This window comes from Pelodiscus sinensis, chromosome 1 (assembly GCF_052426305.1).
Source record: "Pelodiscus sinensis isolate ZL-2025 chromosome 1, ASM5242630v1, whole genome shotgun sequence".
Taxonomy (NCBI): Eukaryota; Metazoa; Chordata; order Testudines; family Trionychidae; genus Pelodiscus; species Pelodiscus sinensis.
In genome coordinates this window covers 246,180,974-246,198,434 of record NC_143052.1, presented here as the reverse complement: position 1 = coordinate 246,198,434, position 17,461 = coordinate 246,180,974, and the positions used below count along the sequence as shown (strand labels likewise).

Genomic DNA, 17,461 nt, shown 5'->3' with positions numbered 1-17,461 from the left:
GGGGTTTGGCTGTGCTAAGACAATGAGATTTTCCTGGAATTTGATTCCATTGTATGAGAAATGAAGGGAGAGGTCTGGCAGGAGGAACAGTTATACTGTAGAATTACCATAAGGGGCAGCAAGGGTCCAGAGATGGGGACCGGGACAGCTATAACCCCATTGGGCCAGCAGATGGCAGGGATGGAGAAAAGGACAGCTGTCTACTGTATATTTCAGAGAGTTTGTCTGTCTCCCAGGCTGGGCGACATGCACTCCTTCCCCAGCTCTACCCACTGCAGCTGCAGCAGATGGACAAGTGCATTTCAGCTAGCCCGAAGCTGCTGTGTTGAGAGTGAGCTGCGGTTGTCCTCTTTCCCAGGGGCAGCCTGCACACTGAGTTCCTCATCCCTAGTCCCACCCCAGAATATTGATTTAAATGAAGAAAACATAACTTATTCAAATGAAAGACCCAAGCAATGTTGGGTAAAATTGGAGGGGGGGGGGCTCCATATGGCCTGTTTTTCTTTACTAGAGGCAGGAGTCACAACCTAGTGCATCATTACTCATGGCAGACTAGTTCATAAGTTTGTGGTAAACTCTCCCCTGTAGTGCTGATCTCCCTTCTCAAGGCAGAGATTTAGAAGTTGTGGGGAGGACTCTAAGGCAGGGGCAACAGGCAGAGTTACTGTCACTCTCAATCTGGCAGCCTTTCCCTGGGCCACTTCCCCAAACAATCCCTCCCAGTACCTTTCCTTTGGTACCTGCTTGTTAGTCCTCCACCCACACAGCACTTTCTCCTTCCTATCCTTTACTCTTTTCCTTCCCCCTTCTTTGCCTGGGGAGAGCCCTTTAAAAGTGGCACCATAGGCCTTAGTTAGTTGCAGGTGTCTAATCAACCTGTAGCTTCTAGCAAGTTTTAAATGACTCCAGGTGCCTGCCTGATTATGCTGCAGCCAGGTTTTGAGCTTTTCTTTACTCAGGGAAAAGAAAGTGGTTCACTCAAGCCCTAGCATGTCTTCCTTCCATCAGTGTGCGTCAGCCAGCTGGCCTGGGTCTGTCACAATATATATATTGGTTGATACTCCAAATATTAAAATAAGTTCCTCAAAAGAAAATCTGTTCTGTATTAAAATTCCAGCTGCTTGGTGTGACAATGGGAAAGACAGAATGTTTGGTCTGTTGTGATTTGCAGATGTCCATGTGCAAGTTTGGCCATGCTGTCTACATGCTGCCATCCATGCTGTCTGCCAGTTCCATTTTTGCATGGTGACAAGGGTCTAAATTTGACAAGATTACTGGTCTGTATGGTGAATTAGAGAGCTGGGAGTTTGTCAGTTTTAATCTCTTATTACCTTACAAGAATGGATCTGGCAGGAAATGTGGACAGGATGGCACAGCACACAAGCTCAGGGTTTATTGTCGAGCTCCCAAGTGAAGGGGATGGGATGTGAAGATTTCTGCTATCCTCCTTTTAAAATGTGTGAGCTTTCTGCCATCAGAGAACACTTTCAAACAGAAATCATTGTTTTAGGCAGAGGATAAATTTTGGGTTGAACCAATCTAACAGAAATCCTATTTTCCTGTCTCTTTAGTGTAGTGTTACTTTGCACAAGATCTGAGGTCCAGATTGTGTTAATTTATTTGGCTATAGACAGATAATGAATTTGAAGCAACATCTGATATAGGGAGCAGGATCAATTTTCTCTGCTGTTATTTCTTTCGTAGCTTTGATGAATCATCTGTGCGATGTCCATTTATTTGCACAATGCGGGAAATTGGAGTTTTCCTGTGTTGATCCTATGTGCTTGTCTATGTGGTTTTTTTCAATATTCCTTGTTCAATGAGGACCTTCAATTTGTTGGCTTCTCTTTTTCTCAGAAGGATGATAGTTCACATGGCTATTGCTATTGCATCCCTGAACACCTTGTGTATTCTTGAATATAACTATGAACTGTCATACAGAGATCATCTGTACCCTCTTTAAAGAGGCTAATTTCCACTCATGCTATAGAATCATATGCCCATTGGCACAAACACAGACTGAGAAGGATAAATGGGGTAGTGGTTTTAGCCATTTTCCGTATCCTCTATTATCACAGTATCTGGAAGCTTGTCCCACCTCATGATTTATGTTAGAGCAGCTTAAAGGTTTTAGTAATCTACAATCATTCATAAAACCCAAGGGGACAGCTCCGAATAGCCAGAGCACTTCGCACACCAGCCAAGCCCTAAACATTCCCTGCTCCTTACCGCAGTATATACCTCTACAATGCGAGTTGGTATTGAGGAGAGAGTAGTATTCTTCCTCCTATTGAGTGCCAAGTGGAGAATTTTCTTATGCCAGCAGTATTCTCCAGGGGTCTGCTTCGTCTGCTGTATGGTGGCATTAAAGGGCCAGAGCAGATGAGAAACAGGTTTAGAGAATCTGCAGACTGAAAACTAGGAGGTCATCTTGACCATTAGTCCACAAGTTCATCATTTCGCAGTGTACTTTTATTAATATTTTTATCCAGTCTGCTTTTATCCATTATGCTCTGTGCCAGGCAAAGAGGCTTTCATCCCTTCCCCTGAGAGCTTATTCAATAAGCTAAGAATCTCACTCTGTACAAGTGTTTTTTTTACTCAGCTTACAATTTTTCTGTGTTAAATTGAGCCCATTACTCCTAACTCTTTTCATTTTCATTATGGTCAGTCAATCTTTACTGTCCACTTTGTTCAAATATCTGTTATCATGGTCATCCTTAGCTAATACTTACAAAAATATTCATATTTAATTCTTTTAACATTTCTTTTTCATTCAGTCCCAGAGGCTATGTAACCCCGTTCTTTTTTATCACCTCAATTTAGTAAAATGTTGCCTAAAACTGAAAAATATATCAAAGATAAGTCTTAGATTCATAACTTTAAGGTCAGAAGGGACTATCAAATTATCTAGTCTGACTCCTGCATATTGTAGGCCACAGAACCTCACCCACTAGCTCCTGTAATAGACCCCATAACTTCTAGCTGAGTTACTTTGAAGTCCTCAAATCAAGATGTAAAGACTTCATGTTTCAGCATTGACACTAGTTTAAACCTGCAGTGACCTGTTCTCAGTGATACAGAGAAAATTAAAGAAACAAAAAAAACCAGAGTCTTTACCAAACTGACCTGGGAGGGCAGTTTCTTCCCAACCCTAAATATGGTGATCAGTTAGACTATGCAATTGTGCAAGCCCCAGCAGCCTGCCACCTAAGAAAGAATTCTCTAGCCTCTCTAACTACTGTCCCGTCACTGGCAGTTGACAATTTTTGGCAGTCACCAATAGGTCACATGTCAGTGTAAGCAGATCTGTAATGCTGTCCACTCCATAATTTTATCAAGCTTAATCTTGAAGCCATTTAGAATTTTTGCCTCCTTAGAAGGGGCATCTTATAGACATTTGTTCTTGTGTTCACATTTGCATTTAAATAACTCCTCTCTCTCCCCGGTATTTATCCCAGTATTTAACAGCATTTTTGGTTCCCATAACAATTAAAAAAAAGACAAGAGAGCTAGCTGATGACTGTGTAGGTTAAAAGGAGAAACTTTCTAGCAGTCACTTTCCCTCCTACTTTCTTATCCTTTGTGATTTCTTTCTGCAAGCCCAGGCCCTTTGTCCTTTTGTTGGACCTTCAGGCTTCAAACTTCTTAATTTTTATGTGCTTTTGATGGAATTATATTTTAGAAGTTTAGAATATTAAAATCCAGACAGAGCTTCCAGAACTGTAAATCAGTAGAGGCTTTGAGAGTCACAGCAAATATTGAGTACAGTATGTTAATAGAACAAATTGTGAATGTAATGTCCACTAGTTACCTCTTAGAATCCAATTCACTCTTGTGATAGGGTTCATTTGCCTAAGAGTAACTGAAGAAAACTATAAAAGATGAAAACCTACCTGAAAGAACTAACTCGCTTTCTTTCTTCTAATCTTTTTTAAACCAATATTTTGAAAATAAAGAGAGAAATATTAAAACTGTCCGGTAGCACAGTTAATGCAATTCATTTGACCATTATTTTCTGATCAAATAACTTGACGTTGTCACAACCTGGACATTCTGACATTATTAATGCTTAATCATGAATGTACTGCTCCTATAAAAATTCTGTATCTTTTTAAGGCACAAACATCTTTTCCTTTTGAGATCAGCTAGGTTTTTCTTCTTTATTAGTTTTTTCTGCTTGCCTATTTGTCTGATAGGGTGACCACATAGCAAATGTGAAAAATCAGGATGGGGCAGGGGGCAGTCACCTATACAAGGGTGAAAGTAACATACATTTCTTACAGGCACTTTTGTAGTCCTTCCCTGTAATAAATTTAAGTTTGGGGTATGGAGTGTGGGGGGCTCATGGTAGAGGGTTGGGGTTTGTGTAGTTAAAGAGTGGGGGGCAGGGCATCCTTATTGAAGGGCAGGTGGTCTGAAGCCTCCCCCTGATTCCTATCAACACTGCTTGTTGCTTGCTTTTCCCCTTCTATCACTGTCAGGGTGTGAGAGGACAGCAGACAGCATGGGTCACTTACTGCTCTGCCCCCTCCCTGCCAGTCAGGAGGAAGAGAGATGCAGGGACACTGTGCCCTGTCCTCTTGCTCTGTCACAATGACAGAAAGGGAACAGTAAGCAACAAGCAGTGTCAGTGGGCATGGCATGGCGGGGTGGGGCGGGGCAGGGGGAGGTTAGCCCTCCTGTCCTCCCTAAAGGATGCCCTTGTAGAATTCAGGGCAGGGGCAGTCCTGGATCAGAGTAGGGTGAACCCACAACCATTAGCAGAGGCTATATTATAATCTTGTAGGTTGCTGGTGGATTGGCATCTGAATCCTATCCAGTTTTGTCCCCTGAACAAAGCCAAGTTGCATACGTTAGGTGCAGGGGGATTGGTTTAGCACATCTTTATGCTGGGCAACCGTGGAATAGCTTTCCATCAGAAACTCCAGTGCCATCAGACAATCCACAATCCTTTTTTCCCTTTTGTAGCAGCTTATGTATTTGAGGGGAGGGAGTACTTGAAATTGATTATTCTGTGAATTCAGCGTGTGTCCTTGTCTCATCGTCTAGGAGATTGTGCAAGGGCAACAGCAGTAGAGAGCATGTGAGGACAGCGCCATTCCAATCTGCAATATTGAGCAGCATCAGCATTAGCAGATTGTGCCCATTCATTTCCTCTGCGTTCACACAGTTTCTGAGCACTGCCCACTGGGATAGGGCCTCCTATTTTAGGATATGCCCCATGTGAAACAGTTGGAATTGAGACCTCCTCCTGTTTCCATATCATATGTGTGTGTCTGCACATGGATACATATTTTTTTTTAAAAAAAATGCACATGGGCATACACACATTCTCAGAGAGTGAAAGAATCCCTTTGCACATGTTAGAAATGAATATTTGACTACATTTAAGGCCTGTGCATGAACATATTGTTAAATTTATTTTTCTTGGATTGGCTAGTATCTAGTTAATGATTCTTAGCTAACACACACACAATCCATATGTTCAAGTGTATTACATGGCGTTAGTCATAAATGACAAAATAGAAACCACCATTATATTTGGTTCTTTATTATTCAGTTTTCCTTCTATCCCTGCAAAGGTATATCCAAATGGTTGAGTCAGTGATTTAAACATAACAACTTTTTATAAAATATTGCAGTAGCATCACTAAATCACTGATAGATAGATTACAATAGAGTCTATTAGAAAGCCTGTAGAGTTGATTAATAGTGTCCAATAAGTAACTATTTTCCTTGGTGTCAGGCTGGAAATTGATTGCAGCTCCTGCTTATCAGTCCAGTCACATCAAAGGGCTTCTGAAGAAAAGCATACAGGAGTAGGGCTTTATAAGGAGACTGTCATTTGAACATGCTCAATATGCCTCTTTAGCAAAGGCAGATAAATGTGTTCAGCAGAAAAAACAGGAAGCCTTGTATATTAAGTCACTGAAGGAGCCTAACTTTGTAATTGCATCTACAAGAGCTCTGTAGAACCAAGGACAAGACAGCCAGATCAACTTCTTTGCTGAGGTGCAAATCATTGCTCTGAAACATGGCATTAAATGAATTCTTTACATGAAGGTAAATAACACTTACATTTATAACTCCCTGTTCATCTGCTTTGAAAAAAAGAACAAAGGCATTTTACTAAACTGAACACAGTGCTGCTGACCTAACCAAAATACTTCAGCTGTTGAAGTTGAGTGGTTAAGAGTAGTGTGCTTCAGCAAAAAGCCTAACATATGTAAAAGGATTGTTCTTGAAGTTGTTAGTAATTTTTCCTATATTGACCATAGGATTTTTAAATACAAGTATTTTAATGCTGACTTTGCCAGTGCAATCTGAGATGGATTTACACTAATCTTGGTGCTTCTGTTCCTTTTTTTCAAAACTGTGATTTACTAAGAGGGCCCCTCTGATCACAGGAATTACTTTACAGTGCAGGCATTTGCAACTTCAGTTGGGCTGTTGCGTAGATATTACTGATTTCTCATGCAGCAGCTAAATTGATTTCATCTTAGCAACGATGATAAATGAGCTTTTAATAATTTCTTTTTGGTAGCAGCATATCACTTCTGTAGCAAATATATGCAAGGAAATAACCATGGTTAGCAATTATGTGCATTGATGAAAAGGTGAGTTCATTAATCTCATGATCAGCATCTGCTCTCTAACCAGGATCATCACCAACCTATAATACCAAAGGGCCAGCTGCTCAGAGTTAGCACAACCCCATTGAACACAAAAAAGCAAAGCTGATTTACACACATCGCAGACTAGCAACATACTTTCAATGTCATTTATTGATTAACCCAGGCTTTTCTCACACCCATCTTAAGCATTTAGCTAACCACTTTGAGTAAGTATATATTGGAAATATTGTATTCCCTTCAATTTATTGCATTATAGTTTAGGTTTGATTGGTTGCTATTTTTTAAATGAATGATATACTCTTGTTGACAGTACATGGAAATCAGTGGGAGTTGCAGGGGCCTGACCTTTCTGAACAGCAGGCCACTTTCATTTAGTTGCTTAGAGATGGATTTAGATTCTTAATTTTAGGTTCTCAAATTTGAAAATTCAGACCCATTTATTTTGGATGGACCTGCTGCTGTGGGGAGGGCAGACAAAGGGGACAGTTGCCCTGGAGCCCAGCGATTCAAAGGAGCCCATGCTACTGTGGCAGCAGCTGCTGCACTGCCTTGCTGCATGCTCCCGGCTGTGCTCAGCAACACAGAGAGCTGCCTGGTGGCCTGCATGGTGCACTTTGGGTGATTCTCCAAGCTGGCTGCCCCAGGCTCTGCCCTTTTTGTCTGAGCTCCCGCCCTTTCTGGGAGCTCAGAGCCCAGATCCCCTCTCCCCCCCCACACACACCTTGCCCAGTGGCCTGTGGAGATTGTCAGTGCCCCTACTGATAGGGCCCCTATTTTAAATTGCCCAACACTTGCCATTATATAGATTCTTGTGACCTTTTCTTTTTTGAAGCTTTCCCACATCTATCATTAGCAGCACACTTGGGAATCTGACAGAGGGATAGTCCTTAGACTGTGAAAGTGCCCTGTCTTTGTTCAGTTAAATTCATTCAGCTATTGCTGAGATATAAACTGTCAAAAATCACATTTTTTCTTCTCCCACTTGCATTTCTAAGAAAAATGTTGGCAGCCAGCCAAAATAATTACTAGAAGAAAGCATTCTGAAGCTGGGCTAGCAGCACTGCCAATTCAGCAGTAGCACACATTGTACTGAAACATCTGGGAGTTTCTTGAACAGCTGTAGCAGTGATATGCCTCGCAAATAACCCCAGTGACCACTGGCCCACTCTTTGTGCACCACATGGGGAAGGAAGAGATCCAGCCCATATGTAGCCCCACTGGTCCAACTACCAGCCCAACCAGACACTATGTATAATGAGAAAGATGGGTGAATTATCCCTCCAGCCAAGCATAGGACCTACACATGGCTCCAGCAGTTCATAACATTCTTTGGAAACATCGAGTGGAATAGGAGCTCCCCTAACTCCAAAGATTAGGGTGGGAATCCCTTATGCTTAACAATCTATCCCTTAATAGCCATCTAAAATTAAGTGGTTTCCTACAGTGTGTGTGAACCCTTCCTGCTTAATAATCTATTTTAATTTATGTTTAGTTTAGACATCCTGGTTGGCTCTGAGAAGTTTGGAACCAGTCTGTTCCAGCAACTGATGTTGGTCCAATAAAAGATATTAACTCTCCTAGCTTGACTTTCTCATATCATGGGGCCAACTCAACAACAACTCCGCAAAAAATGTAAAAGAAAGTCACCTTTGTCTAACCAATAGCTGCACCCACTTCTTATTTCAAAGGCACTGCCAGAGTGGATAGAATTATCAATAGGAAACTTCTATCGATGATTGACTATGATTTGTGAATTTCAAAATGTGCAGCTACAACAGAGGATAACAATGCATCTGATTTGGTGGCTGATGGCCAAACTGCTCAGTCTCTATTGGAAATAATTAATGGAAACAAATCAGATATCTGAAAAGGCAATGCACAGTAACCTGTTGGAGAACACTTTAACCTGCCTGGGCACACATTAATGGAGCTCAAAGTCAGCTGTTGTTTCAGACTAATTCCACAAGCCAAATACACAGGGAAGTGATGGAACTTAACTTCATTTACAGGTTTAGAGCCCATCACAAAGATATGAATAAAGATATTACCTGGCTAGCACATTACCTTTCACGTCCTAATGATTTAAAAAACAGAACAATGGGTACCTAAGAACAATTTGCACCTTCTCTATCAGCTTCATGACTACAGTTCATCTGTAAATTTGACACCAACAGTTTAGGATTAAACAAAGACTGTGAATGGCTAGCCAACTACAAAAGCTGTTTCTCCTGTCTTGGTGTTCACACCTCCACATCAGCTGCTAGAAGTGGGCCTCAGCCTCCCTGACTGAATTAACCTAGTTATCTCTAGCCTTATTCTGGCCTGCATATTTATACCTGCCTCTGCAAATTTCCACTACATACATCTGACAAAGTGGGTCTTTGCCCACAAAAGCTTATGCTGCAATACATCTGTTAGTCTATAAGGTGCCACAGGACTCCTTGTCGCATGAACACTCTATTTCACCTTTTTTCCCTTCCTTCTTTCCCCATCTCCTATTTATTTTGAAACTGGACCTTTAATTCTCCATTCATCTGAAGCCGTGAGTTATACCCACGAAAGCTCATGATTCCATCTACATGTTTTGTTAGTCTTTAAGGTGCTACTAGACCAGTGGTACTCAACCTTTTTTCATATGCGACCCACAGAGCCAGGAAAATTTTTGTCGAGCTAAAAAAAAAAGAAAGAAAAGAAAACGCTGGGCTAGCAGCACTGCCAATTCAGCAGTAGCACACATTGTACTGAAACATCTGGGAGTTGCGGCCATTTTAATTTAAAGTGCCAGTCCACTCCCCTTCCACTCCCCTTGCCCCCGCTGTGTGTATGATGGTAGCTGAGCCAGAAAAAAAAATGCCAGAAAAAAAATGCGATCCCCCTGCAGGAACACAGCCGGGACCCCCTTGGAAGCAACTAGACTATTCGTGGGTTTTTTATGTTTTTCCAGTTACAGACTAACTCAGCTACCCCTCTGAAGCTTTTGACCATACTGTACTCATTCCACTTTGGGGGCAGATCTATCCCTCTTGGAAGCAACTCTCTGGTCTAAATTAGTTAGATCCTGTAAATGAAGCAGAAACAAAATAACTTGTATTCAGTCAGAGGCATTCATGTTCACTGATCTATAACCCAGCTGGGTTAGTTCTGATGTTCAGTGTCTGTGATGGATGGACAATAATTCTTTGTCTCATTTGATTAGCACTAGAGCATGATTTTCAGCTCTGGTTCCCTTCCTCTTGTCTCTTGTTTCTCTTCTACTGCAGACCAAGTTAAACTTTGAGAACAAGGTATCTGAAGTTACGCAAGTGAAAAACTGATGCAAACAAGAGTAGTAATTTTTCAAAAAATTGCTGCCTGTGTCTGACTTTATTTCCAGTTTCCTTTTGTCCAAAACATTAAACATTTCTAATGTTCATGACGATTTCAGTTTGCCAAATGGTGTTGATTCTCACTTGTCTCCTCATGCAGCTATATTTGAAGGGGAGGAGGGCAGAGTTGGGGTCTAGGGTTCTAATTAAAAATACTATTAATATGGAATTAATTGAATTTTTCCATGAAGTAGATGATAGCAAAACAGATGCTTCCCAAATAGCATTAGTCAATTATGTGGCTCTTACATAAAATACATACTTCTCAAGAATTAAATAGGAACTCTAAGCAGTTAGGTAGGAATTACATTAAACATTGAAAGCTCAGTGTTATCTGACCTTAATTTGTTTATCTTTCATTTCTTGTAGGCTGTTTCCAGCTATGTAATGTTTTTCGAACACATGACATGGAAATTGACCAGTGCTTACTGGAGTCCCTCCCTTTAGGCCAACGCCAGCGGTTGGTGAAGCGTATGCGCTGTGATCAAATAAAGGCATATTATGAAAGAGAAAAGGCTTCTCAGAAACAGGAAGGACATGTGAAAAAGCTGAAACATGGAAAGAATCATCGAGTTCATTTCAACCTTGCTGATATGATACAGGATGCAATCATACATCATGATGACAAAGAAGGTATCATAGGCATTTAACAGTAATCTCATGATTTTTGCCTTTGTGTGGCTAAAAGTTTGAGTCTTGGGGCATTTTTAGACTTATTTTTGAATAATAGTAGCTATTTATAGCTGGTATGTATTATGTGCTTTGTAATTAACATGCAGTAGATTAGATAAATATGTATTATATGATATAAAACAGATTATGGCATATAATTTATGTCTCTGAAGAAAGCAAATAGTGTTTTGGAGGCTTTAGGATGCCACTGTAAGATAAATGTGTTTTCAAAATCATAGATTTTTTTTTTAAGGCCAAAAGGGACTATTTTGATCATATAGTCTGACTTAGTGCATACTGCAGCCATAAAATTACCCAGGTGCTTAGTAATGATTTGAAAAATATTTTCCCTGTATTTAAACAAAGCTCTTAAATAAATAATCTTCCTTCAAAGCTGAGGCTCTGGCTGGGGGCAATGAAATGGTCAGCCATTTTTCCAACAAAACTAGAGTTACATCCACACTGCAAGCGCGTTCTTTTGATCGTCAGTCTTTTTGTGCAATTGATAATCCTCATTCTATGAGGAAGAACGCATTTTGCGAAAGAACTCTTTCGCAAAAAGGTGTGTGTGGACAGGGAAGAGGGAGTTTTTTCGGAAGAAGAAGGAAGAGGAAAAAGCACAGGTGCCCTGGTGGCCATTCTGTCCATAGCAATCACTGCTTACATGCAAAATAGCATCCAGGCAGTGTAGATGCTCTCTTTCGAAAAAATGCATTGCTTTTACAATACGCTTTTGCAGTGTGGGTGCTCTCTTATGCAAGAACTTTTTTCAAAAATCTCGTCCAAAAAAGGCTTCTTCTCGTCCAAAAACTACTTCTCTGTAGTTTAGACACAGCCTGAATGAGCATAACCACACCTAGGATTCCTGTTCTTTTCTAGCTAGCTGCATTGGAAGCAGTGGTTCAGACCCTGCTTACATAAATAAGCAATCAGTCTGCAAACAATTTGAAGATAACAAGGTGATAAGTAACCGTTAGCATGGACTTTCAAGAACATTTTGAGGGAAATCTTGATTTGGACAACAGGGATCACCACAGTGGCATACAACTGCTCTAAGGCACGGTCTTAGTCATTGGAATATCACTACTTTCTGTATTAGCCAACTCTACCCTGCCACGTTTGGCCTTATTTTGCCATATTTCAAGATGGTCTGTTGGACAGGCTTGAATTCTCTCTTCCCACTCGCTCCTGAACCTTTCACTCTACGCTAGTAATTATGTATATTTTTTATTGTTTGAGAGCATCAGTTTATGCATTTTGATTTATAAACAGACATAGATAGAACTAGGGATAGTTGTTTCTTCAAGTGAGGGATTTAGAAAGTCAATTGTTAAAATATGCAGTTCCCTCCTTCAGTCCCCTAAACAGTGATGCCTGTGATTTAAAAATTAACATCCTCACCACTCCCCATCTTCTCACAGCTCCCTTCTCCCCAAAAGCCAAGCAGAATAGTAGATGTGTTTTGGAGCACAGCCTAAAGGTCAGATGCTTCTGGCTATTTAATACTTTTACTGAATGAATGAGTATATACAGTTCACTGAGTGAGAAAAGTGAAATCCTTACAGGCCCCTAAAAAAGCTGAACCCAGAGCAGAACAGAAAATTCAGCAGCCACTGAAAGTGAACAGTGGCAGCATATTAAAAACTGCAAGGCAGGGCAGCATGGGAAAGGTGAAAAATAGGCACTAGTTTGGTATCCTATAACTGGGAGGAGCAGTATAAAGCTCTAGAACACTTTCTCAAAGCAAGCTCCAGGCCCCTCCTTTCTGGGTGGGCCTCCTCCCACAGAGACCAGTCACCCCTGAATCCAGGCAGATATTTGGCTTTCTTAACCCCTTTGTACCTGAATTGCTGTAGCTGGAGAGGGGAAGAGGAATGTATGCACTACTGTCTGTAGAATCATGCACTTCCATGGTCCTTGTGGAGTCTGTCAGCCGACGGTCAGGGCTCCCTATATCTGTCCCTTAAGACCGGCTGAAGTTCTTTTAAATTGTGCTTCGTTCTGTTACAGCAACTGAAGGAGTCAGGTTAAAACTTAAACAGTTACAGGTTTATTAAAGAAGCTTATAAATCATATGGTTACAATGGCTATTGCTCTATTTCTTAACTACTAGCAAAATATAGATACTGCTAGCAAAATATAGATCTTAAAAATGGTTACAAAGAAGATAAAGATAGAAAAATAGAAATAATGGTACCAAGTAACAGCTTACTCTTTCTATGTGTACACTTAAGACAGAGGACAACATCCAGGTACAATTTTTACCCCCTTCTGTGCCTCTCGACTCCAGCATGTCAGGCCAGGGCCAGTCCCTCAATTCCTAGGAAAGACAAAAATACGAGGTCTCCCATAGAACCTCGGGAGGTCAAACACCTAACCCGACCAGCAGGTAGAGGGTAGAATGACACTCCAAGTGAGTGTGTGCTGGGCCCATCTTATATACCCATGGGGGTCACGTATTTCTCTTTCTTGTCTGTCATGCCAAATGGGGCTGGTCTGTCTTTTGTGAGACCAGTTCTTACAAGGGAGTTGTGAACTTAATTTACACTTGTAAGAGAGATAACTAAATTGGAATTACTGGGGATTCTTTTCTCAGTGGGAAATTCCTCTTCCAGGGACTGTGTGTGTGTTCGAATCAACATAGGTGCCAGCCGGTGGCAGTCTCGCATATCCTGATCTCTCCTCATATCTATGTTTCAGCTTCTCAGGATCAGATGAGCCAGCATAGACTATGCTGATTTTATTGCTCCTTCTCTGCCCTGTATGCTTCAGAGAGGCAAATAAGATGGATGTGATGGAGGCGGGCTGTCTGGCCACAGAGTCTGATAATGATACAATATTAGAATGAATTACAGGGGATTTCTCTGAGTTTACTAAAGTAGTGACATTGTAAGCATGTCTGTTTTTCACCCAGAAAAAGCTGATTATTGATTGTGTTACTTTATTCTATTGTGTTCAGGCAGTAAATCTTTTATTGTCAGCAATCTGTCATTTTAATATATAATTTATTTTTGAACTATTTTATATTGTGAAAAAACAAAGGCTATCTCTCCAACTTTAATACTGTTTTATTAGCAGTAATAAAAGGTGTATCTTTGAGAGTTAGTGCAAAATCACTTCATTTTTATGGGTTTACATATTGCATAGCTAGCATATTCTTTGTAGTAGGCATAAAAAAGAATACATGTCATTCCAAAGAGCAAAAAAAAAAAAAAAAAAAAATCCAGTGTGTCTTTTTTGAGGGGATCTCAGAGTCTGGGATCCCTCCCATACCTCAGTGACTGCACAGTTATTTTTAGTCCCCCAGCATTAGGTCTGTGAGCCTAAATATATTGATTTGGGCTCTGGGACACAATACAGTGTTTTGTTTTATTTTGTTTTTTGCTGTGCAGATATACCCATAATGGCTCCAAAAAGTAGATTTGAGTGACATTGGTTAATAGGTTATAACAGAATGTCTCTGGTCTTGTGTGATTGTCTAGGGCTCGGACCCTGCCACATTTAGCACACACAGCGCCCGTGCAGTGCTCCCTGCAATGTGCATACTTTTACATTAAGTAGGGTAATCATACATGTACAGAGATATGATATGTCCTAATATAACCAATAACCAGTTACTGACCAGATCTGAAGTTATATTTTACTGTATTTTTATTTTTTTAATGCAAAATTGAAGATTACCAGAGCCCAAATTAGGATGAAACTTTATGCATTAAAGGCTCACTAAATGCATCAGATTCAGCTGAGGAGTTAGTAGAAACCTTCTTCTCCTTCTCCTTTTTTTCAATTTAGGTGCCTTAGAATTTGTCAAACTATATTTCTTTTTATCATGAACCAGAAAAACTCAGAGCAAAATTGCTGAGTTTTGTATTTTTTTTAACCCGAGACCAATAATTCAGGAAATCCTGTCCCTCATCCTTTACCCATAAAAGCCAAGTATTCTCTCTACATTTTGTTTCTCTCTCAGGGAGCTAGAAGACCTGCGATTTGCAAAAGCCCAGCACACAAAAACATGCTTTCTTGAAGTGAGATAGCGGTGGTTCAGCTGTTCTTATCTACACTCATGCTCTTCACAGAGACAATCTGTTTCCCCATCTCTTATCATTGGAATTGTGGGGGGGGGGGAGTTGGGGGAAGGCGCCCATATAGATTTTGGCCCACTAATCTGCAGAGTCCTGTTTCTGTGACAATGACTGTTTCCCTAGTTTTGAGAGCTGATGTTCCACAGAATGCACTACATTATTTGGGAATCACCTGAGCAACTATGTAAAACTGCTTGCTTCACTCTATGGCATAAAACAGTATCCAGAATCCTCAAAACTTATGTAAACTTCTCTGAACTCTTTTAAACAAATGAGTGCTAGTTTTCATGGTAAAGAAAGCCAAGACTAGATTTACTTGAGTTTGGGTTTCAGCATAAAAAGTTCACACAACTTTAATATTTATAAATTGAGCAGATCTGGATAAAATGAATGGCCATCATGAATATCAACAAAAACAATAGGAGGCTGGAGAACTGATTTAAAAAGGAAGAGAACATGAACTAGATGTGATTATCTTCTTCAACACTTAACCATACTACCAACCACAGCTATCATTTGCCATTTAGTCTCTTCCTGTGTTGCTGCAAGGGCTTGATGGCCCAAAAATAAAATGTTGAAACAGACTGAATAAATCCAAGTAATAAGGGGTTAACCTCTGGCCAGCCTCCACCCATCAGGTATTGAAATTTGATCGTAGACATTATAAGCCATCTGGGGAATGACATTCACTGGAATGTCTTGTGGCATTCTAGCCACATCTTGGAAAAGCGTAATATGCCAGCTGCAGATAATGGCCCAGGAATCTGTAAACCAGAGCAACTGTAAACATCTGAATTATGAATGAATGCTTACTTGCACATCAAAGCATCAGTGCCTGGTGGTTTGTGTTCACAGCACATTCCATGCTATGATATACTCTGCAGGAGGAGAACAGCACCTGTCATGTGTGATATTATGGTGCAAGTCCTTCTGAGGGATTCTACCATGAGATTTCCATGCTACCATCTGATATATGCATCATTACTTGAACTATGACCCGAGAAAGCAGAGAGTCTGAGGCACAGAATTGCTTGAGGCAAGCAGCAGGAGTTATCATTGGGTGTATCTGAACCATAATGGCCAATGACCTAGTCAAGCCCAATCAGCAGAGAGCCAGCAACTGCATTTAGATTGCCCAGATCAAAGATTATCATGTGTAGGGATGGTGTGATTGATTGAAGAAGTGACCTTTGACTCAATCAGCCGAATGCTCTGTCAGTACATAGACTACTATAATAGCGAGGTGACCAGGTCAAAGTTTAAGATGCGCAATAAATAATCAAGAAGTCATGAGTGTCAAGAAGACATGGAGGACTTGGCCTCACCTCACACAGTAATGCTACCATTTATAAATGGTTGGGACCACTGAAATACAGAAGTATTTTACCTACCATAGTGGCACCCATGATCTATCAACTTTACTTCCATAGGCAGATGATTGATATGCCATGACATAGGGCAGTAATCTAATAACCACATCTGTAAATATTTGCAACATTCCATGTTGCAATTTTGATGGATTGGTGGAAATCCCAGATCTGATCATTCTAATGGTATATTGCAGACATGGCTGCTGACATTAGAGGATGCATGCCCAGAGGGTGGCTTTGGCATGAACCTATCAGAGGAAGATAGCACTAGTAGGGCATCTACAGCTGAGACTAAGGTAGGGGATTAGGTCTGGTGCTTAACTTACTGAGTTATTCATCTTGATCAGAAGCAAAAATGAATGATTGTCCCAAAGTATACCTCATTCCATTGGGTTGATATAGAAGCCCAGTAATGCAAACTTTTTCCTAGTCTACTCACACTGATTTTACCCTGTGTCACTCAAGCTGTTGAGTCTTTCTCAGCAAATTCCTTCACGTTGGATAACTAGGCACAGTTGCTTCCCTGCATGTTCAGCCCTTGTGTCGACCGTCCTTTTCAGGATTCTCATTGGATCTGTCCCTCTTGCATAATGCTGAAGGCAATGTTTCAGACCAGCTTTCATGCTAATGGCATTTATCCAATGAGCAATCCCTTACATTAGATGTTACACCCTTCCATCAAAACATGGTACAGGTCAGCCACAGGTCATGTGATAATGACCAAATGTTAATTTACCAATATTTTAACTCAGATTCATGTAGTGTCAAGTATATGGATATAAACACCAAAGACAGAGGATTTTTATAGTAGTATAAGGTGTACTGTTTGGAATAAGATGATGAAAGAAAGAAAGAAAATGTAGGTTAGTATCAAGTTAACTTTGCTGACAATAAAACCTGTTAGATAGATTGTGAAATAGTCTGCTAATGCAAGTCTGAAGATTCTTCTCTAGGGTCATTGAAAGCCAGACTGGAGAGCATATTAGGAATCATGCAGGATAACCCTGCATTATAGAGATAATGGATTAGATTACATGAATATTTTTGTTTTCCCCCTTGCCTCTAATCTGCATGATTCTGTGGATATCAAGAAAACAGTGCTCTTGTATTTAAGTATTTAAGACTGAGATGAACTTTGCACATAAAGTAGGGACTCAGCTACTTTATCACTTAGACTAGAAGGCACAGTTTTAATTTTCTCAGACTTCATGTAAAATAGATCTTAATTTTTGAGCTATAATTTATTTTAAAATGGATTATTTAAGAAATTTAGTATCCTATATGAGACTACTTTCTGTCTCAAGTGATCTTAGTAATGAAACAGTCATCAAATT

At 40.4% G+C, this 17,461-nt stretch overlaps 1 protein-coding gene across 4 annotated transcripts in view; it reads left to right on the top strand.

Annotated features, from left to right (window-relative positions):
* MYO16 (myosin XVI) overlaps positions 1–17,461 on the top strand; it is a 518,064-nt gene that overhangs the window by 108,139 nt on the left and 392,464 nt on the right. For all 4 annotated transcript variants that reach the window (XM_075918615.2, XM_075918604.2, XM_075918634.2 and 1 more), the window contains exon 2: positions 10,373–10,636. In XM_075918615.2, the coding sequence (XP_075774730.2) occupies positions 10,411–10,636 (226 nt within the window). In that variant the 5' untranslated portion in view covers positions 10,373–10,410. The remainder of the gene's footprint in view (positions 1–10,372; positions 10,637–17,461) is intronic.